This window comes from Pogona vitticeps, chromosome 1 (genome assembly GCF_051106095.1).
Source record: "Pogona vitticeps strain Pit_001003342236 chromosome 1, PviZW2.1, whole genome shotgun sequence".
Lineage (NCBI taxonomy): Eukaryota > Metazoa > Chordata > Lepidosauria > Squamata > Agamidae > Pogona > Pogona vitticeps.
In genome coordinates this window covers 152,739,124-152,762,695 of record NC_135783.1, presented here as the reverse complement: position 1 = coordinate 152,762,695, position 23,572 = coordinate 152,739,124, and the positions used below count along the sequence as shown (strand labels likewise).

The 23,572-nt window shown below is 41.4% G+C and overlaps 1 protein-coding gene across 2 annotated transcripts in view; it reads right to left on the bottom strand.

The window, feature by feature from the left end:
• Window positions 1-7,873: 7,873 nt before the first annotated feature.
• BTBD3 (BTB domain containing 3) overlaps window positions 7,874-23,572 on the bottom strand; it is a 29,181-nt gene continuing 13,482 nt past the window's right edge. Inside the window, exons 2-5 of one of the 2 annotated variants that reach the window (XM_073003312.2) lie at window positions 19,493-19,775; window positions 18,784-18,874; window positions 18,014-18,132; window positions 7,874-11,676 (exon numbers count right to left, since the gene is read on the bottom strand). In XM_073003312.2, the coding sequence (XP_072859413.1) occupies window positions 10,644-11,676; window positions 18,014-18,132; window positions 18,784-18,874; window positions 19,493-19,635 (1,386 nt within the window). In that variant the 5' untranslated portion in view covers window positions 19,636-19,775 and the 3' untranslated portion in view covers window positions 7,874-10,643. Of the gene's footprint in view, window positions 11,677-18,013; window positions 18,133-18,783; window positions 18,875-19,492; window positions 22,067-23,572 lie in introns of those variants that run through there. The other variant, XM_020813428.3, reaches the window with a different exon arrangement.

Sequence of the window (23,572 nt, the reverse complement as noted above, 5' to 3'; positions counted from 1 at the left end):
TATATCTGTCCTTCATAAATAATGCCATTAGTTGCTATAGTCAAGCACTGCTCCAAACATAGTTAGTGGGAGCTGTGTCTGAAATAACGGAATTTTAACATTAAAAAAAGAACATCAGTGCGGTAAGTACTCTGTAGAAATTAGAACATTTACTTAAATATAATGTCAGATATGCTTAAAGTATATTACATCATAGATCCAGTAACAGTTTTCCTTCCCCTTCCAGTTCACCATGCGATAGGAATGTTAGGCAGAATCGACAGGTTACCCACCTGTAATTGTAGTTGGTTGTTGTGGGTTTTTCGGGCTCTTTGGCCGTGTTCTGAAGGTTGTTCTTCCTAACGTTTCGCTAGTCTCTGTGGCCGGCATCTTCTCTGTGGCCGCCCATCTCACAGCCATAAATACTCCACTCCCAAGCCAACTACACTAGGGCACAGAGTGCTGGCCTCTGAAGATGCCAGCCACAGAGAACTGGCGAAACGTTAGGAAAAACAACCATCAGAACACGGCCAGAGCCCGAAAAACCTACAACAAACATTAGATCCCGGCCGTGAAAGCCTTCGTGAATACATTGTAATTGTAGTTCTTCAAGTGGACATCTGTGATTCACACCCTGGGTGATTCTCACCTGTGCGGAGCCTCATCGGAAGATTCTAGAGCTTCTGCGGTAGCAAATGAACACATTAGAATATGCCCCTCCCCACCCATATAAGTACCTCGTCGCCAAGTGTCCCTTTTCAGTTGTGTCAACCGCCGCTTAATAGTAAGCAAACAATGATGTGACAGAGGGGAGGACGGGCGGGATGTGTGAATCACAGAGGTCCACTCGAAGAACTACAATTACATATGGGTAACCTGTCGTTCTTCGTGGCCTCTGTGAATCACACCCTGGGTGACTAATAAGCTGTCTTACCCGGAGGCAGGGTGTCATACCAAGGTAGAGGCTAGAACAGCACATCCAAATGGTGCATCAGACTTCTGCCGGAGCTCAAGTCTATTATGACAGATAAACGTGGATGGCTGTGCCGAAGTGGCAGAGATGCAGAGGTCCGGAAGAGGTACGCCACATAGAAAGGCTATAGAGGCTGCCACTGCCCTGGTGGAGTGAGGGCGAACCACTCTAGGGGCTGGTCGTCGAGCAAGTTGATAAGCCAAATGAATGGTAGAGGTGACCCATCTGGAGATAGACTGGGAAGTCAACTGACGGTCTTTTGTAGGTAGCTGGTGGCTCATGAAGAGATGAGATGACTGCGTAAAAGGTTGGTTATGTTGGAGATGAAAAGCAAGAGCTCTTCTGACATCCAATGTATAGAATATTTTTTTTCTTGCTTTGAAGGTGGTGACAGAAAAAAATGAAGGAAGGACAATCGGCTGGGAAAGATGAAATTGGGAGGCAATTTTGGGGTGGAAGGAAATGTGCATGAATAACTTCACCTTATTGGGAAAAAATGTAGATGAGGGTAGTCATAGTGTAAAGCTGCCAATTCACTAGCTCATCGAGCTGAGGTGATGGCTACGAGAAAAGCTGTTTTAAAGGTCAGGAGTCTTAAGTCAGCTGTAGCTAAAGGCTCAAAAGGAGCTTTGGTAACTTGTTTCAAAGCAAGAGTTAGTGACCATTGTGAACAGGGAAGTCACGTATCGGGGTAGATATGAGAGAGACCTTTCAGAAAATGTTTTGTTGTTGGATGTTTGAAGAAGTTTGCTGCTGGAGAATTTGGAGGATGGTATGATATTATTCCCGAGAGGATGATATGGAGAGGGCCCCTGGATTTGAGATGTGCTGGTAGGAAGGGTAAACTCCTCAACGTCTGGCTGCTGAACATTTCTTTTTTATGTTCTCTAATACAGCGGTGCCTTGTATTACGACATTAATTCATTCCAGCGAAATCGCTGTAGAACGAAAACGTCGTAAAGCGAAAATTAAAAAAGCATCTGTTGTTTAGGAACGGAGAGATCTTCTTTTTTGAGCCTTTTTATCCTCTGGCAGGGATTCAATAAAGGTGGACATGTTGTCCCAGAGAAAGCGTTGGTAATGGTGGACATGTTGTCCCAGAGAAAGCGTTGGTAAGCCATGGCTCCTTGATAATTAGTGACTCACATGGTGAAGGCTGGCGAAGCGTAAAGCCATCTCCCCATGGAGTCTATTCGTCGGCAATCTTTATTTGGTGGTATGAGAGATTGTCAGCTTTGAGATCTCGATTGAAAGGTTTCAACAAATATAGAAGTTGGAGCTGGTCGTTTTTGGAGGAAAATGGCTCCTGGGTCATGGATTCTATAGAGGTTATCAATCCACTTAGATATGGTATGGGAGGAAGCTGGTTTTATTCAGGATCTCAGTGCAGTACTAAGGAGAAATGGCAACATCGATATGTGCACCTTAGTGGTTGTATTTTTAGAGATCGGATCATATAGATGATCGGCTGGTTCTGTCAATGGTCAGTGGATTTGCAGATCAAGGGATGTGAATCATAAGTTGGGCATAGGTCTGGAAATCCTCTGCCGGTGATGGCAGGTCGGTATCGACAATGTCCAACTCTGGAGAGGTAAAGTAACACCAATGGAGTCTGCGGCTGAGATCCATGGTCAGAGCTATTGAGGTCGCGTCTGAAGTCGACGGACTGTCGATCGACTTCGATGTTGAGAGGCCGAGTCTCATAGTATTACTGGTTGGCATGTCCATGGACATCTGTCAATGTCGATGATCGTCAACATCGAAAAGTGGTTGAGCATTGACAGACCTCAATTGGTAGGCATGGACCTCGGTGTTGTAACGGTGCCGGGGTCGATGACTTGGATTTACTGGAGGACAGGAACTGTGTTGATGTAACAGAATGGAGCAAGTGTCCATGGACCAGGATGAATATTGAGGATTGTCCCCGTGATGTCGAAACAGAGGTTGCTGATGCAATGGCATAAGCAGTAGAATAATTTGACACTGGTGATGCCGAGCGTGAAGAGTATTTCCATCATCTATTGTAGTACGAAAGTATTGGGAGGCTGGGGCTGCAAAAGCCTCACATGTGGATGAAATCTGCTCAACCGTCCGAGTTTTTTTCGACACCAAATGGGGAGCAGGCTGAGGTACAGTCACCTCTCGGTGACGTAGCTGCTTCAACTCCGATGGTTGTCGAGAGACAGGCTGACTATTAGATAGTATTATCTAACTGGGTAAAACACCTGGTCGATTAGTTGGTGCAGTTTGTCAAGCAGAGCACTGGTCAAGGCAAATGGCAACCCGATGCACGTGCTGAGCATGGGTTTGAACCACACATGATGAAGTGAGCTGTTGAGATTATTGATGTTAATGGTCCTGGTTAGGGATCGGTGGGCAATCCGAGGGCATCGAATATGGAACGGCATTGAGCCACTCAGGATGGGAATCCTTGGGCGATGGAATAACCGAAGGATTGCTGGAAGGAATAGAAGGTTGTGGACTGGGAGGAGAGGGCGTTAGTCGATCGACTCTATCATCCCATTCTGGAAACTGAGAACAGGGTTGATGAGACAGAAGTCTGTCATCATCTGAGGGAGATCCAACCAAAATTGTGGTTGTGGTGGGATGTCTGTAGGCTTACAATGTTTAGCTTGTTTAGGCTCCAGAGCTGGAGCAGCTTCAATAGGTCTCTGACATTTAGAGGTTGTTTTTGAAGTTGAGGACTTCGGTATGGAGGGTTTCAATTTTTGTGTATTCGAAGTCTTAGACAATGCGGATGGATAATTGGAATGAGCTGGTGTAGCCGATGGATGTTGTTTCGATGATTCAGTAACGGCTTCTTCCATTGCTTTGGTTTGGGAAGTGGCCCTATAGGGAGGTTGGGCCGTTTGAACTGATTGTAAAGATTGTTCCCAAAGTCAGAGTTTTAGCCTCGAGAGGCGAGATCGAAGAACTCGGCGCTTAAAATTTTTGCAATGGGTACAGGAGGAAGTTTGATGTTGTTCTCCCAAGCAGAAAAGACACATAGTGTGTTCGTCGGAAAGCGGGATCTTATTATCACAGACAACACAGTGCTTAAATGGGCCCAAAGGGGGCATGAATAGGAGAAAATAACTGAGGAGAAAAACTGATTATTGGGGGGGGGGTGTGCTGCAGCCAGAGGCCAAGTGAGGGGAAAGGAAAAATCTCTGATGATAAAGAGTTTGATCTAATAGTTTAAAAGAAAAAGATTGATAACAGGAGAGAATCAAGAATAAGCTCTCTTTCTCTTTTACTCACAGAAGCAGAGTTATGAGGCTCTCAATGTGGCGGTTGAAAGAAAACTGAAAGGGGACGCTTGGCACCAAGGTACTTATACGGGTGGGGGGCATATTCTAAGAGTTCATTGCTACCGCAGAAGCTCTAGAATCTTCTGATAAGGCTTCGCGCCAGCACGAATCACCCAGGGTGTGATTCACAGAGGCCACAAAGAAGAATTAAATGGTATCCAGAGCACCTTCGTTCTCAGATTTTGTTGCGTTCCAAATAAATGTCTAGTCCTTTAGACGAATAAACCAACATATTCAAGAACAGTACATACATTTAGGCTACTGCCTTTTTGTTGGGTGCAAAGTGATTACTGGGAAGAATTCAGTAATGCTACTGAGTTGCTTCCCAAGTGGAGAGTTTCATGCCAGCAACTTTGTATTTCAAATCACAAACCATTTAAGGCAAAACACCTCACTTTTAACCAAATCAAAGCAGCTTGAGTAGTTAAAAGAATACAGAGAGAGAATTAAAGGCCTGATTCACTGCCATCCGAACAATGGTTTTAACAAGAATGGTATTGGTGAGGACTGTAAAAGTTGAATGCAACAGGACTGTAAAAGTTGAATGCAAGAGTTTAAAATAGTGTTAATATCTATCCCTAGCAGCAACTGTGGGGCACTTCATTTATGCAGTTAATAGGCACACATTTAGGCAGAGAATGTCCCCATGTGTGCAGGACCATCTTGTTTGTAGTAAAATATTCCATGCCTACATAGGGATTCCCCACTACAGGAGTGGAGAACTCCTTCCCATGCTCATGGAAGCCAAACAGAGGTCCCCATGTCTCTCTCTTTCTATCCACTTCCTCACACACCAAAATAGACACAGCCATTATATGCAGTGATTAATAACCCTCTTAATTATTACAATCTTGCATATCTCAGTGGGCACATTTGGTCTTCATGCCTAAATCCTGCTTCCGTAGTGATCAGCAACAAAAAAAGCTCTGCCTGCCTGCTAAGAATGCCACAAAGGTAAGAAGCTGTCTTCTAACATATCAGATCATTGGGCCATCACTGTCTACATTGACAGGCGCTCCAGGGTTTCAGAATGGAGTCTTTCCCAGATCTGTCTTGAAATGTTAGGTTTGAAGTTGGGACCCTTTTCTGTATGCTAAGCAAACTACACTACCACTCACCTTTTGTTCAGGAAATGTATCTTGAGCCAGAAAGGTTCAGCAGGGCATCATTATATCCAGGGAGGGTGCATACCTCCAAGACTTTTAATCAGTTGCTCATTAACAGGTGAGAACTAAGTGAAAAAGTACATTCCTGGAAGTCATACATACCTCCTTTATAATTATACTGTGATTCCTGCATATTAAAAGCTACTTTAGGTGGCAGGATTTCATTGTTCTTTGCAGAATGAACTCGGAAAGCTTCCTCCTCTGTAGCACACTCACAAAGTGCAAACATCTTTCAATTCATTGGATGCTCCAGTGGCAAGTTAAATAAAATCCAGATTGTATGTCCTGATCCATATATTAGTACTCTGGATATTCGTCAGATTTCACAGGTGCCTTTCACAATTTCAGGAGCCTTCCAGTAACCTTGCCCCAACACTGTCTGCTTTTCAATGGGCAGTAAAAACAGTTTCACTGCAGTACGTTTTTATAAAGTAAGTACCTATTTTAGGGTGGGGTTTTGGTTTGTTCAGTCCTTTTTGGAGTGTGATGTGTTTTTTTTTTCCTAATATTTGTTGTTTTTTTATTGGGTTTTTTTTTAAAAAAAAATAGTTACAGCATGTGTGCCACAATGGAAGATTACCCATGCTCAAATCAACATTGTAAAACAGCATTCATTTCAACTCTGACTGCATTGTAGTTTTAAAACTGAAATGGAAAATTGTCAAATATTTCATGTAATATATCATACATTTAAAATTTTACTACTAAGGCTTCAGTTTTACACTGCAGATGCTTATCTGGGAATATGTCCAGCTATCATAGCAAGGTTCATTTTTCAGTTGGAATGGCCAGGAATGTGCAGATAAACTTAGGTTTATGTGCACTAGACACAATACAAATATTCTGTAGCGTCAGATGCATCACATGCTTTGTTGTTTAGACTGTCAAACCAAAGTGGGGCATTTTTCTGAAAGCTGAATTCTGTGTGTGTGTGTGTATATACATACATACATCTCTGTGTGTCTGCATATATACACAGTGTATGTATACAGAGAAAGAAAGAGAATTCATGTTACAGAGAGAATCTTAGGTTTATGTGCCTTGGATGCAAGTCAGTTTTAAAAAACACAAATGTAATATGTAACCTAGTGTAAGACAAACCCTGTGTTCCCTAATCATGAACTCATCTCATTATTATCTTTTTATACTGGTAACTTGAGGCCTCTTGATCAGCTCAACTTAGTGGCTAAAGCCATTGTCTTTTTACCTCTCTTCCTGAATGTAACTCATTTCCCACTAAATGTCTCATATGAATTTCAAAATGAACATGTGTTACCATTTTGACATCTAGTAACGCATTTCATTTTTACTGGCTTTACACTCTTGTGAAAAGGAGGTGGTGTACTAAAATGCACAGCTAATAATGAAATGTAATTTCCCACTGTACTACTGTGTTAAGAATTGCTCACAAAGTTATACTCAATATTTATCCAGTTTGGTGTAAATATGTTGTATGACCTTGCCCTTCTGCTTTCAGTTTTGAAACTGGCAAAATGCCTGACATTACAATCAATAAGACGTCTGGAGCAGATGAGGAAGGATGCAGCCCACCTCTATGTCCCTCACGGGGGGGAGGGCAGTGCAATTTAATGCCAGGCAGCCGACCTGTGCCTTCCTCAATTACGCTACTGTTTACATCCAGTTATTTTTTTCCCCATGGATATAAATGAAAACCATTCACATTTATGGGAAATATAAAGTGCTCCACTCAGATATCCTACAACAAGGAGAAAACCTGACCTCAGGACAACAATGGGCTTCAATGGGGACAAGCAAAAGCTGCAGTCTGCACATGCCATCTAGAGGCTGACAGGCCACAGAGCACCACAGGTGTCCTCTAGCCCACTGGTTCTTAACCTTGGGTTACTCAGGAGTTTTGGACTGCAACTCCCAGAAGCCTTCACCACCAACTGTGCTGGCTGGGGTTTCTGGGAGTTGCAGTTCAAAAACATCCGAGTAACAAAGGTTAAGAACCACTGCTCTAGCCCAGTGGTTCTTAACCTTTGTTACTCGGATGCTTTTGAATTGCAACTCCCAGAAACCCCAGTCAGGACAGCTGGTGGTGAAGGCTTCTGGGAGTTGCAGTCCAAAACTCCTGAGTAACCCAAGGTTAAGAACCAGTGCTCTAGCCCACATCTACGATCTGGACCTAAGAGCATTTGACAGGAATAGATGAAATGCAGCTATTTCGTTTCACAAACCGTACTATTCTACTGCACTTTTATTTGGAACCCCTGAAATATGTGTATGTATGAATTACTTTAGGAAAGGAGTCCGTAGGAGGTGACTTTTTCTCTCCCGAGGGATACTCCCACCACTATTACATTTTTATCCTGTCCAAAATTCTTAAGATTGTGTGCAAATTGTCAGTGTGTCTGACCAGTAAATGACTACTTTTTCTCAGGTATTTTCCCCTCATATCCGGTTTATGTTACAATTCCAAAGGGTCTTTTGGACTCTACAGCTACTTAGTGGGATATAACGACTATCGGTAATCAGGACTGGGGCAAGTTAAAGTGTTTAGAGTGAGAGTAAATGAGCTAACGGGGCAGGGAACACAATTTTAATTGTTTTACCAATAGTGAAATTTCATATTAGGGAGGTAACAGAGCACCTTAAACAACATGTAAGATTCATGATCACTTGGTTCTCCGATTAAAATTTGGAGGGGAGGGATACTAATCCTCTTTGCAGGTGGAAATTTGGAACAAAATAGCTTTGCAATATTGTTGTAAGCAACTTTCTACCAGGAAGAGTTATGGACTGCCTTTAAATTTAGTGTTTGTGTCTTTAAATTTAGTTACTGCAAAACTGATCTGCTTCATTCAATTACACTAATTTATACTCATTTCCTTTCCCCATTCCTCAACTTTGTTCTATTTTATTTTTGTCAGTACCAAGCAGCCTGCAATCATTTCCTGTCAAACATGTAGATAGTTCTGTAACAAAGCTGAAAACCAATTTTAAAAGAAAAAAAATGCTGAATAGTGAAAACCTGAATTTCAGACTTAAGCAAAGATCACAAATTACACAGGCAAAATAAGTCACAAATGTCCATATTTTTTCAGGCAGTACTGGTAGATACTGATTTCACTATTTAAAAAACCCGCTATCTATAAACAGAAGTTTACAAATAGGTAAATATAGCTAATCCAGAAAGTCATCTTAATAGGCATTCTAGGCTGTGCAGTATTTAATGGTACCCAAAGCAAAGCAGTTCTCAGTTTACAGCAGTGCTAAAAAGCAATCTCCAATAGCTGAAGAGAAATCTACAAGCAGCATTCATACTAGCCATCTTACTATCCGATTCCCACAGATACACAATAATTGGGAAAGTTTTTAAAGCTTAAAAACTTGGATCATCTATTAAACAAATTTGGGTGAATATAGACATTATAAGCACAACTGCATTATAACACTCAGCCAATGCATTTACCAAAAATAGAGAGGGCTTTGGAACTTACTTGTGTTACCCATTTAATTGACCAATTGCTTAATTTAATTTTGGCAGCACTGGTATTGAAACTTGAATTAAAGGGAAAAGAAAATGTCACAACAGAACAAGTACATTCTATCGCATTTTATAGCAATATAATCCTCCAAACATGTCTGTATCTTACTTAGATGGGAAAAATAAATCTCCTACTAAAGAATGCCCAAACTACTGTTAGGAAAAGAGACCACAGAAAATCAACTATCAGCTTTCTGCTATAGATTGTCTGACTTAATGGGACCAAACCCATAAAAGGCAACCAGAATAATGCCTGCACAGCTTGATTAAGTGGGGGAAATGCTCTTTTAAAAAAGTGAAATAGCTTCTTTCACGGAGGCACTGATGTGCGGTAAACACCATTCATTTAAATGCATTAGTGCTAGGCAAGTAGAGATGTATGGCTGTCACTGAGTTGTATCCACTGTCAATCCCAACTAAAGTAGATGCACCAGAACTTACACAACTGATGACTAGTAAGTCCCATTCAATTCAAATGAGCCTATTTTAGTTGACACTAACATAAGACTTAGCCCAGTATGTTCAGACATAATACTGTGCGCCTGGCAAGGAATTTTGGAGGACAGCATTGAAGCAAGGATCAGCTGTGCATAAACCACATTGCTTCTTGAACTGGCATACCTTTCATAGTCATTCCCCAGTACAGCTTATTAAAGGGCCATATTTACAGGGCAGCCAAGTGCTAACCCCAGCTTGAGATATTTGACCTTTCACCTCTTCCTTCATTTATATAAGAAATAGGTCATTTCAATTAACAGATCTTCCCAACATCAGGACAGCATGTGCAGAAGGAGCCAGTGATGAGAACTGGTCCTCCTGGTAAACATTCCCTCACCCAACCTTGTACAGTATCATTAGGGGTAGGATTTACTGAACTACAAACACCATAATCCTCCATTTTGAGAGTCCTATCTACCTTAAACGCATCTTATAAATACCTGAATGTGAGGCACCTGGGAGAAATGTCTGAATTAATTGGCTTTGAAGCTCAGCTAGGCTAACCTCTGCCCGAGCTTCCTAATCAGAAAGAAATCTCCCAGCTAGCAGTAGGGCAGTAAAAGGGAACTTGGAAGGACCTTGGGCTAGCTAAGCCTCAAAGCCTTCTCCCAGACACCTCAACATTCAAGCATTTGCATAGTGCCTGAAAGACAGGGAAAGCTCCCAGAATGGAGAATTATGGTATTTGTAGTCCAGAAAATCCAAACATCCCATCTCTAAATATAAATGCTCCAAGTCAGCAGCATTCCAAAGGGGGAAAGGGACCCAAGTGGCAGAGGACCGGCACTGTCTTTGTCCTTGAAAAGCCTTCAATACGAAGGAGGCAGAAAACATAAATTTAAAAAATACAGGAAAATGTAGCAAATTAGAGAGCAATAAAAACGAAAGTGCCCCCTCATAACATAGCATGGAGGCAGGGCATCGATTCATTCTTTTTTCACTAGCTGTACCATCCCATCTGGGGTACGGCTGGTAAACTCTGGCCCTTAATTTGCTAGTTAGCTCCTTGGGAGTTTCCAGTAAAAAAAGACTATTACCTTTAGGCGCTAAAAGTACAGCACGGGTTAAACTGTTCAATGCCTTTAGGGACATATTACCTGTACTGGTAACACATCTGCAGAAAACAGGCTAAGCATCAAATAGGTCTGAACCAGGCATATGCATCAAAGCACTGGACTCATTTTTGTTCTGGAACCCACTTTCTTTCAGGCATAAAAGATAAGTTCTGGAATCTGCCCCCCTTGAACCCCAGTGCCATTGGTACTGTCTGAAGAGCACTGAAACTGGACAGTTACTTTGCCGCACTGAACTTCTGTCATCCCTTCCTGTCCAAAATAGCTGAGTTCATTACCATCCAGAATTACACTAGCTGTGTAAAAGGTATCTGGCTCAATCTGCACTGGGTATTCAAACCACACTGGGAAAGTGTTGCTTGATCCATCTGAGAAATACTTGCTCAAGTTCTGCCCGAGGATAACGCCTTGCCGCTTGAGTTCAATTTTTGCGCTGTATTCTGCTGATCCACAGCTGGAGCCATAAAGCCCAAAACCGGCAATAAAAACTCTCTTATCAACAGCAAACTGGATGCTATCGCAGCGCCCCCTGTAACGCCACTGGTTGCTGCGGTAGGCACAGGACTGAAAGCGATGGCAGCGTTGTGGGACGAGGCCTTTCCGGGTGCTGCTCACAAACTGAAGCTCTGGTTTTTTAGCGGCCGTGTACCAAAGGAAGATATCATTTGTTTCGTTGAGGGTGAGGATCCCGGACTGGGCAGCGCCGTTGGCGAAGTCATCAAGTGCCATCGTAGGGATGCGAATGAGATAGAGAGCCTTCCCCAGGACTTTGCGCTTGTTTTCGATCGTGGCAGGTAATTCTTGCCTCTGACACTCCACTTCAGCCCAACTCAGAGCAGCTTCAAAAACCACAATTTCTTTGGCATTAAGGGTCTCCCTCTGGAGAATGCTTTCCAGCGTCTGAAAATCAATGTCACAGAAACCTTCGGATTTCAAAGCCAGCTCGGCCTGGGCATCAATCACTTCCCAACAGCGCTCCGTCAGGTCAGGCTCCTCAAACAGGCAGCTCTGAGAGAGAAGCACACAAGCGTTTTTCGCACTCAGGCTCGTCTCCAGGAAGTTGACACAGGCTCGGGCAAGATGAGGAACTATGTACTTCTTGGCAGCATAAAGAGTCGCCAGAACAGTATCAGCAGCCAAGTCAATTTCATCACAGTAGATGTATCTGTAATAAACGATACACATGTCATGCTATTATTTAGGAAATAATGAAAAGAAGAAGAAAAAGACACACATATTTTTCTCAACATTGCTACAAGCAGAAGGCTCATACACGATGGAACACTTAATGCATTTCTTAGCTGCTAGTATCACATGCTGAATTTGTTGGGCTGTCAATCAGAGGAAGAATTATGAGCAGATTAATCACGCCCATCTTCTAACAGATCCATTAACATGAACAAATCCTCAAAAATGTACAAGTTAATAAGCAAATGCCACAAGTCACCATCTGGAGGTTATCGTTAATACTTTCTTTTTCATTCTACAATGGTATAACACACTGGTCCAGTTTGTCAGAACTGACATACTATATTTTGTTTAGTCGAACTGTGGAGGTTTTTTTTCCCCTGAACATGACCAGGCAATTAACCATGGTTTGGTGTAGGTCAACAAACCATAAATTGAAACCAGAGTATAAACTTAGCTTACAAATCTCAGCTTAATTTAACCATGCTTTGTCATGACATCTGAACTCACAATCACAATTTAGTTCTGGTTGGTTTCTTTACCCATCTTGGCTAGCTGCTCAGTAACAGAGGGGTGAGCAATTACAAAATGAAACTGCTCCCTAGGCTAATTTCACTGACTTTCCCTAGACTATATCACCAGCACTTTTCCAGAACACACTCTTCATCCTCCCTTCCCTTGTTCAAGTCTTCCCTGGCAGATAGGGCTCTCAAACATCCCCTCATCAACTCTGTGCAGAAAAGAAAATGTAAAAGGAGCTGCAGTCATGGATTTCACCCAATTGCATTTCAACTCCATTTGTGTCTGGCTCTGTAGCAGACAGTACATTTCTGCACAGAAACACATTTGGAGTATGCTGGACTTTTTGTAGGGCATATAGCTGAGTATCTGGATGCTTCTCTGGAGACCAAAGTAAGGAACCATTTGCTCGGTGGCCTCTGGGGAATAAATGACAAACATTTATCCTGGCATGTTTAGCTGGATGCTGGGAGATAGCTATTGCTAAAGAGGGAGGGAGATTTTCTTTGGCAGCAATTCTGTAGGTACAAGGTACATGAAATAAATAGACAGTGTCTCATTTCGTTTTAGTTAGTTGTTGGGGGTGCTAATTAGTTTCCCTTAATTTCATGAAAATCCTATGTGAGAAGTCCTGCAGTGAAAACTTTTCGTCTTCCCAGGATCTTTCTAGAAATGCTTACTAGCCATGCTAGTTAAACTAAACCCCCAATTTCAGCAGCAGTGTATCTCTAAGTACCAGTTGATCTGAGGGGGGGTTAGGGGGGTATAGCCTGACGCTGTTAAAGCCATGTCTGTCACTTTACTTTGTAGATCCACTGTCTGATCCAGCAGCGCTCTCATTTTCTTGCCCTCCACAAAGCCATAGGGTCACTCATGGGATGTATCTAGTGTGGCTCTGCCTCAGTTGGCTATCCCTCCTGCCCCTGCCAATCCAATGAATTCAAAATGCTCTAGAGAACACGTTCCACAATTCTCTGCACACGGGTCCATGGGAGACTCTCCCAGGAATGAGCAAGACCTGAAGAACCTCAGGTGCCCTCCAAAGTAAACTAAGGATAGGCTCCAAAGCACAGGTACTGTGGCGTATTCAACCTGTATGATCTCTCATTCCACAGCTTCCATGTGCTGGTTGGTAATGAAGCTAAAAGGAAGGGAGGAGGTGTTGATTAGGGCATTGAATAAAGAGAAGTGTCTTTTCTTTCACATGCACAGTGCTGTACACTCTGGATGCAATTCATCCCTGACAGCTAAACTTCAAAACTGCCTCTTGTATATCAGTCTTATAGTTTCAGAACTGCAGAGCTGGAAGGGATCCTTCGGATCATCAAGTCCAGCCCCTGTCAAGGAAGCGCAGTAGGGAATCAGTCTTTCAACCTCTGACCCCACAGCCATTGATTTAAACCACTGACTATCCAGTCTGAAGATCACAATGGAAACTGGCAATTAGTAACAAAATAATATTTCTGGCAGAGGACAGGACCAAAAGGTTTTTGCAGTATTCACATAATAAAGCAAACTTGTTTAAGCACTAGTGACGATTCAGTATTGGGGAAAAGCTATAATCATGCAATGATTTAAAAGTACTTAGTACTAAGGCTGAGAGTTCCACAATATTTTCAACTGATCTGTAAAAGTTTAATGTTCATTTTGTTGATGTTCCTGTGAAAAAGATCTGTGTTTCTGTACCTTGCAAGGCAATGACAAGTCATTTCAGGGAAATTATAAGCCCCATAGAAAGCCAAACGCTTTAACATGCACTTCTCATCTGAAGGGTTTTCAGTGTCAGCTGGAGGGAATGGGACACAAACTGCCAAAAATGCCAAGAAAGACCAAAACAAAACAACGCTAACCCTTCAAACAAACAACTTCCCCCAAGAGAACAAAACACAATAATAAACCAGGAACATCCAGAAGCCCACTTCTAATTTTGTGAAACAACAACAAAAACCAGAGTTTTTTTGGTGTTAAACAGTACATGACCTATTTAAAAAGTGCATTGCTGATATTAACGGCTTTCAAACCACATTTTTACTTGTTAATATGTGCCTAGCAGATGCTGGTTAGAGTCTACTATCAACCGCCTGATCAAGGAGAAGATGTGGATTAAATCTCTGAAAAAGAAACTGCAAGGATTTCAAAGAGACACAATGTAGTAGTAATGGGAGATTTTAATTACCGTATCTTGATATTTGTTGGGAGGTACATTCTTCCAAATATGGCCCTGGTTTAAATTCCTGGTTTATGTGGCTGATAATTTTCTCTTACCAAAAGTGGAGAAAGAAAGGGGAATAGCTATCCTTGACTTCATTCTAACTAATAGAGATGACTTAGTGGAAGAAGTTGCAGCAAGAGGAACTCTGGGGGAAAGTGACTATGTTCTACTTGAATTTTTTTTATTTCAAAGGAAATAAAAGTAGAATGTAGCCACACGTATACACTAGATTTTAGGAAAGCCAATTTTAATAACACATAACAATCATAAGTAAGGTCCCATGCATGGCAGGAGATCTTAACAGAAAAGGAGTCCAAGATAGGTCGGAGATTCTTAAAAAGGAAACTAGATACAACTGCAAACAATTACAGTAAGAAAAAATGCAGCAAAAAAGACCAATATGGCTTCACAAAAAGTTCAGACAGGACCTGAAAAATAAAAAGGACACATATAGGAAATGGAAGGAAGGCCCAGCTAGAAAGGAAGAGTACAGACAAGTAGCAAAGAATTGCAGGGATGGTGTTAGGAAGGAAAAAACTGAGAAGGAACTGGGGTTAGCAAGAGATGCTAAAAACAACAAAAAGTATTTTTCAGGTATGTGTGTAGCAAAAGACAGAGAAAAGAAACTGGCTCAGGTACTCAGTGGGGATGGGAAAATGATAACAGATGACACAGAAAAGGCAGAAGTGCTCAATTCCTACTTTAGCTCCTTATTTTCCCAAAAGACAGTTTATAATTCTCCAAGCAAATGTGAAGTACAAGTGGAGGAGACTGGATTGCAGCTTGTGATTGATAAAGAAATAGTCAAGAAATATTGTATTACTTTGAACGAGTCCCAATCTCCAGGGCTGGATGAGTTGCATCCAAAAGTACTGATGGAACCAGCTGAAGAACTCTCAGAAACACTGTCTATTATTTTCTTGAAATAATGGAGGATGGGTGAAATCCAGCTGATTGGTGGGGAACTAATATTGTCAATATCTTCAGTAAGGGCAAACAGGAGGAACCTGGAAACTATAGACTAGTCAGCCTGACATCAATTACAGAGAAAACTCTGGAGCAGATAATAGTCACTCTGCAAGCACCTTAAAACAATGCAGTGATAACCAGAAGTCAACACAGATTTGTTGAGAACAAATCCTGCTAGATTAATCTTACCCCATTTTTTTAAATCAGGTAACCTCTCTGGGTAGATGGTGGGAATGCTGCAGATGTAAATTTATCCTGACTTCAGCAAAGCCTTTGACAAAGTGCCCCATGATATTCTGATTCATATGCTAACAATGTATGGACTGGCTAGAACAACTCTCAGGTGGATACACAGCTGGTTACAGAATTGTACTCTGAGAGTGTGTATCAATGTCTCCTTCTCAAACTGAGAGGATAAAACAAGTGGGGTACCACACAGCTCCATTCTGGCCCCAGTGCTCTTCAATACTTTTCTTAGTGACTTGGATGAGAGAGTAGCAGTGAATGCTTATCAAATCTGTGAATGACACAAAATTCGGTAGAAAAGCTAATGTCTAGGAAGACAGAAACAAAATTCAGAGAGATCTTGATAAGCTCAAGCACTGGGAATAAATGAAAAGAATGAAATTTAACAAGGATAAGTGCAAAGTTCTACACCTGCAGGAGGTGGGGACAAAAAAAAGGCAAATGCTATTCTAGGCTGCATTAACACAAGTATAGTCTCCACATACTGTGAAGTACTGGTTCCCCTCTCTTCAGCACTGGTTAGGCCTCATCTTAAGGGGATAACTGGTTCCATTGTTGTACTGCTCTAACAGTGGCAGTGAGCACTCCAATGCAGGAGGCACTCAAGAGAAAAATAGACAACCATCTGTCAGATACACTTTGATTTGGATTCCTGCACTGAGCAGGGGGTTGGACTCAATGGCGTTTTAGGCACCCTCCAATTCCATTATTCTATGATTCTACGACTGAAGGTCACAAAATCAGCTCAGAGCCACACTGTAGTGTCACACCCTAGTTTAATATTATTTGTAAACAAAGGTATTTAAACAATTATGCATTTGTCAGTGGAGATCTACACTTCATGACAATTAGTACTTTTGTCCAGCTTAAGGTGAATTGTGAGTATTAAACAAATATTCGTTAGGATGAATCTATCCACCTCTTCTGAAATCTAGGTTTTTCATTCTGTACACATAAATGCAATCAAGTACACAGCTGAATACACCTGAAGGCCTATTGAAATCATGAGTCTATTGAAAGAAACAGGAGTTAAGTACCCATAAATGTGCACCAGATTGAGTCCTAATAGGGTACGTCTCCTAGCACCTGTGTTTAGCAAGAGAGAACCAATTTGTATTACTGAGCTGTATCAAGCAGCAAATCAATTTTTCTGAGACCACACACCAAAAGATGTCAGATCAACTAGTTAAGGCACCACTGGTTCTTACACAGATTTAGCTTGACAAAACCATGTTTCCATCAAGAGCTAACATTAAAATAATACTAAAAAAGTAAATATGATTACATGTAAGCAGGCTGTGACTGGAGTAGGCGAATGCCCAAAATTCTGGGCTGTAGTTGCTCCACAGTCCACAAACTACCCGTGTGACTATCTTTGCAATTTCTAACTTATAAAACCAATAAGTATTTCTCGTTGGCATGTTTGGCGCCATTGCCTCCCTTGTATTAAAATCTTCCTGGGATGTTCCACATACATTTGTGAACTGACTAATTGCAGCTATGGGGAACACATATCAGTCTATATAGAAAAGTTTTGGACCAATTTCTTTACCATTACAGACAACCCAGTCAAGAGACTAGATAGTTAGCCAAAGTCAGTGGGGGAAGGATTTGAGGCCATGCTGAAAACATTCTTGGCAGGTATGACCAAACATGGGAAATAGTTAAGAGAAGAAACCTAGGAATATTTTATTGCACAAGAAATTATAGGTGCTTCCAAATACAGCTTTCTGGTTTAAACCTTGAGTTTATAGATAGCACAGTAGGAAGGCAACTTGCTTTTCCTTACATCCCACTCATCATGCAAAAGAAGAAGCCAGATGGAGTGCTGGATCACATATAAATAATACTGCTTGTGCTCTCTTAAGCTCAAGCAGAAAGTGCAAAGCCAGGGGCTTCAGAGAAATATATTATTGTCGGCTTTTAAACGTCATATAACCTATAGACAAAGATGCTATCAGTGACTATGACTGGCCAGTTTACATTATCAGCTGTAGCTGAGCTGCACAAGAGTAGAAATGTGCAAATAAATAAAAATGCAGCAGTTTGGCATCTTTCCTCATCACCATGGTTTTCAAGCTCATTTTTATTACCATTCTGTTTTTTAAAGAACTTTCCCAAACTGACCACTGAAGACATTTCCTTCATATGCAAGAGATTTGTGTGTGTGTGTGTATGTGTGTTTTAGAATATGTAAATTTAAAGTTTTTAATAATTAACTCCTAAACATAGGTGCCCTGTTTCTATAAGTTTGCACTTCTATTTTTTGCTTTATAAGATTTCAAAACTATGTAGTTTTTTAAAAATTCTGACCTGATTAGAGCAGGTACAAACAAACTCACTCCTAACAATGAAGATGGATGCTTACTTTAGCATAGCGAGGAAAGCAGCAGGCTCCACATCTGGTATACGGATTTCATCTTTGTCCTCAGCAAGCTCTCCGTAAAACATTGCATGGAATACCGAGCTTCCAACGGCTAAAACATACTGTTCAAAAGGGGAAGTATTATTTCATGCTTTAGAACGAAATCCATTGCCAACAGAAAAAGAGAAATACTAGAGTCACAATGAGAGTTAAAAATAAGGCCACAAGGGCAAAAATCAGAAAACAGAATATGGTGCATCTTCACTTTCACTCTCAGCATCCCTAGGAAAGATTACTAGGAGAGCTGCAGTTTTCCTCTTCCCCTTAGAAAAAAATCTACTCAACTCTCGAAGATTCTGCCACTCCGACACTACACTATCTTCACTGAGAAACCATCAGCTCAGGAGCTTACGAGGGTAATACATGTGATTGTGAGTCCAAATCCCCCACGAATGGGGTGACTATGAGTAAGTTAATTGTCTCAGCCTATTTCACACCTTTGCTGGAAAGGATTTAAAATGTGAAAGATGGTTAACCAATTTCGGAAAAGAAAATGATGATACCATATAGCAAACTATACTTTGGGAAGGGGGATTATCATTCATTACAGTAATGAAATCTTTAACTAGAGAAAAAGTACTTCATAGGGCAAAGATGTTTAAAAGCTTCTATAAGTGTGTCAGTTCTAGTATCCAAACCTCCTATCCCAGTAACTATAGATGTTTCCCTTGCTTTCCCCCCATATCAGATCCGGAAGGGCAGCTGTTGCTTACTTTGTGTCCTGGCAATCGCTGGGTCCCACCTGGTGGCCCAACCACAAAATGAACATCTGCCATCAAGTCATTGTTGAACATCACCGCATTTCTACAAACAGAGGCAATATGTTAATTCAGGTTGCTTGGCACCAGATTCCTTCTCTGCATCCCTGCAATTCAGCTCCTTAAGATGCTACACTTTCCCAAGAGCAGCCCAGAAAACAAAAACAGAGAATGCATTTTAAATGAATTACAGTACCATCCTATACATGCTTACTCAAAAGTAAGTCCTACTGAGCTGGGGGGGCGGGCTTACGCTCATGTGAGAATGTTTATATCACTTCAGCCTCATTGATCATTTATCAAGGTCTATGTGTCTGCTTAAAGCACATTAAAAGAAAAAAAAACTTGGTACAAACTTTCCCAGAAGTCAAAATACCAAATTTTATGAGAAAATACACAGACTAATATATCAAGCATGTGTTTTTGTGACTGCAAATAGTTAAGAGGTTAAAAAAACCCCAGCTTGCATGCAAACATGCATTTTATTATTATTATCATCATTATTAGAAGAAGAAAACAACAGCACTGTTGGAAAGGAGAAATATTTCCCCTTCTCTTCAAAACCAATGAATGAGGGGGAAAACATGCTATCCTAAAGTGATGGAACATTTCACTACCTACAGTTCACGAACTGGGAAACACATAACAAAGGAAACTTCCTTACCTTTCTCGGATGGTGGGGTACAGCCCCTGCCAGTTGGGAGCTGGGATAATGTTGTTGTTGTTGATATTTTGCTGGTGGTACTGTTGGACGGCAGTTGCGTTACTGTTAGCTGGCTTCTTTCGGGGGAAAATATCAGCAGCCATCTTCTTCTTCTTTTTAGTCTTCAAGGTAATGATTTCATAGCAAACTGGAGGCAATTTGCCTCCGCTGCTGCTGCTGCTGCTACTGCCACTGCCACTGTTTACCTTCTTAGAGCTTTTCTTGGACCGGTTCTTAACTGTCTCTGGAAGCATCAAGAAGAAGGTGAGACATTTCATGTTCTTTCCCTTGTCATCTACCATGAGTATCCTTGTCAGAGTAATCAGATAGCTTAACTAACTAAAGAGAGAGAGGGAAAGAAGACAGCAGAAGGTTTCTAAACAATACAGCAGCAAAGCTGAGAGTGCGCTTCTTCTTCTTTTTTTTTAAGCAAGGCAAGGTGACCTTTTCCAGTAGGCTGAATAAGATTATTTCCTTTTTAAGTTTGATCCAGGACTTGATCGGTTAAACGTCTCCCCATCATGATTCCCTGTTTCATTTGCTTGTGAGAGCTTTCCCTAAATGGCTGCAGACCGAAATCACCTGAAACTGCCAGGCTGTGGCAAAGCAAGTAGGACAGCAAGACGTGCTGCCTGTTTGTCAGCTGGCTCAAGTTGTGTGTTGAATGGATGGTGAGCGCAGGAGGTGTTCGAGCCCTGCAGACGGGAGTCAGACAAGCAGTGTTCTGAGCCAATAGCTGAAGTCACAAACAGTGATTGGACCGACAGCACAGTGACACCTATTGTAGACGAGCACAGCTCTAACGTTAAAGAGCCAGCCGTTGTACTCTCATCTAAACAGGGAAGGGAAACTGCTTACATAAAGCTAATGATAGAAACATCTCAGTCTTATATGCAACTTCTTAGTTTGTGAATTACCTAGATGCCATGCCAATTTTTACACAGGGAAGAATTTCACAGACCACCAAAAAATGAGGACTGAATCACAGGATTCTGTTTTAACAAAAAGAGAAATGCCTGCAAGCAGGGAGAAAACCATGTGAACAGGACTAAATTCCTCTGCAAATTCTTTCCCAGTTATAACTGAAGCCATTACAGTGCTATCAGATAGCTTTAGGTATCCAAATGAACACAGATTAACTTGTGGTATTAAATGGACTGATACAATTTTCAAGTCCCTCTCCAGTGCAGCATATACTCTAGAGTTTAATGAATAGAGATGAGGTCACCACGTTAGCTTTTAACTCACTGTTTCCTGTTATATTACAGCCTCTGACAGTCACCCCAAATCACTAAGCAGAGGGTAATTACTTGAATTGTACCAGATAGTATAGTATAACAGCCAAACATCTACATGTGTAAATAAAATACAAATAAATCAAATCATATGCAATTTCACTGCTGAAAGAGACAGAACCGTTATTTCACTATGAAGAGTCTGAAGTAAAACAGTGACAGTTTTGTTGCAGTTCACTAAGCCACTTCCTGCACCTCACCAACTGGACAGGTAACAAAGAAGGATCTGGTGTTACTGTCGTCGTCAATATCAAATATTGATCAATAATTTATCCCATGTTATATGGATGGGATGTAATTCTGCTTCATGCATTAGTGCTCAAGTAGCCCTTTTTTCCAGACAGAGGGAGAACAGCTAACTGAGCGAAAGGCTAGTACAGGATAGTGCTTCTTGTACTTTATGCAAATAGCTACAGGAGCGGACAGATTTCAGATCTGCAGGATCTACTTGGTGGTGGTGATTTGGTGATGAAATGCAGTCATGAGATGGAGATACTTGGCTCAGTAATACTACAAGTGAGAAGGATCTTGGAATTGTTGTAGATCAACAGCTGGATATGAGCCAACAGTGCAATGTGGCTGCAAAAAAGGCGAATGCTATTTTAGGATGAATTAACAGAAGTATAGTCTCCAAATTCCGTGAGGTACAAGTTGTCCTCTATTCTGCACTCATTAAGCCTCATCTTGAGTATTGTGTACAATTCTGGACACTGCACGTTAACGGATGCCAACAAACTGGAACAAGTTCAGAGGAGGGCAACAAGGATCATCGGGGGATTGGAAACCAAGCCCCTGGAAAAAGTGGCCATGTTTAGCCTTCAGAAAAGAAGACAGAGGAGATGTATGATAGCACTTTTCAAATATTTAAAAACCTGCCGTACAGAGGAAGGGAGGATCTGTTCTCAGTCATCCCGGAGTGCAAGACATGTAATAATGGGCTCAAGCAATAGGAAACCTGATTTAGGCTGAACATCAGGAAAAACTTCTGAACTGTTAGAACAGCACAACAATGGTGCTAATTACCTTGGGAGTTGGTGAGCGCTCCAATGCTGGAGGCATTCAAGAGAAAATTGGACAACCATCTGTCAGATCTGCTTTGATTTAGATTCCTGCATTGAGGAGGAGGTTAGACTCAATGGCCTTATAGGTCCCTTCCAACTCAATTATTCTATCATTCTATGGTTAACTGAACTTCCAAAGCCCACTAGCCAAAGAAAAGTGCAAAGAAAATGGCTGAGAGAGGTAGACAAACATTTAAAATTATGGCAAGTTGTGCCTCTGAGTACGAGAGCTGAATACTTTTGAGTCTTTAAGGTACCATAACTGGATAGCACAGCGGTTTAGGCATCCGGACGCAGAGCCAGAGGTTGGGAGTTCAATTCCCCCACTGTGCCTCTTTGATAAGGGGTTGGACTCGATGATCCATAGGGTCCCTTCCAGCTCTGCAGTTCTAAGATAATGATGGTGGTAATTAGACTCTGCTTTGTAGTTCTTGATTCAGCAGATCACCATAGCTACTCTTTAAGCAATTTTAGAAACAGGTTAATAGAGGAAGGGTTCTGATAACAAAATAATTAGTGTAAGAGGCCATAGCAGAAAGAAGGTTTTCAAGTGACTTGATAGTGACATAATCCTCAAAACAAACCATCGAGTCTTCATAGCTGGCACACAATTTTGGCCATGTTCCTTTCTTCAACAAATTATGGCGGGTTAACACTAAAGGATTTACATACTCAATAAACCACTGTGACTGGTCAAGCAGAGCCAGAAGCATATCAAACTCACATGCAAGATTACAGATATGAGCTGCCCAGCCTAATCTAAATGAAACCCACTACAGTACTTCATAATCTCATTATTATAATTAGTTGGGTTTATGCACCATGACAATCTCACTTGGAAATACACAACATGCCAGCACAGTAATACAAGAGGACAGTTATCTGTTAAAGAATAGTGTAGAAGACCTTGTGTAGACAGCACAATTGAAGCCGTACTCAGAGCAAGTTCTGCTCTTGCACCAGAATGAAGACCCATCAGCTCTGGCACAGCTATGCATGCAGTGTAGCTACAAAACTGTACCGAGACGCGTATGTGCAAGCTCCATTAAATCCACTTTATACATAAGTCTATGTATAGCATAGTAACTGGGGAAAGGATTAACTGCGAGGAAAGCAACCAGAACTTCTCCACTGTGACTGGTTTGTTCCCTCTTTCCTTGTGCATTTTAATATATCTTTCTGCAGGATATGATGCTTGCATACTTCAAGTTTCCCCTCCTGTCTTCATATCATCGGTACCACCGTTGGGTGGGGAGACACACAGAGAGATGAGGTCACATCACACAGTGAGTTTCACTGGAGGAGAACAGTGGGGAAAACTAGCTGCAAGATGCCATTTTCACAGGGAAGTCAGACATGTAACTTCCACAATAGCAAGTAAATTCCACTTACACCTACATAATCCTATGAAGAGTACGCCTACGGCAGAGTTTATAAATGCCACTATGAAAGAAGCCATAACCTATCTGCTCATCATCAGCTATGACTGCCATTATAAAAAGTTACTTCCAGATACTGAGCACACAGGCTTGATACAATGCACCTAGCTCTTGGACGGCAAAAATAGAAACTGAATGTCACACAGATTAGCAGCACATGACCTCATGAGCTTGCCAGATTTGAAGCCAAATACACACTTTTATCAAATATTTTCATATTGCTTCTGGCATCGTTTTCAGTTCAAC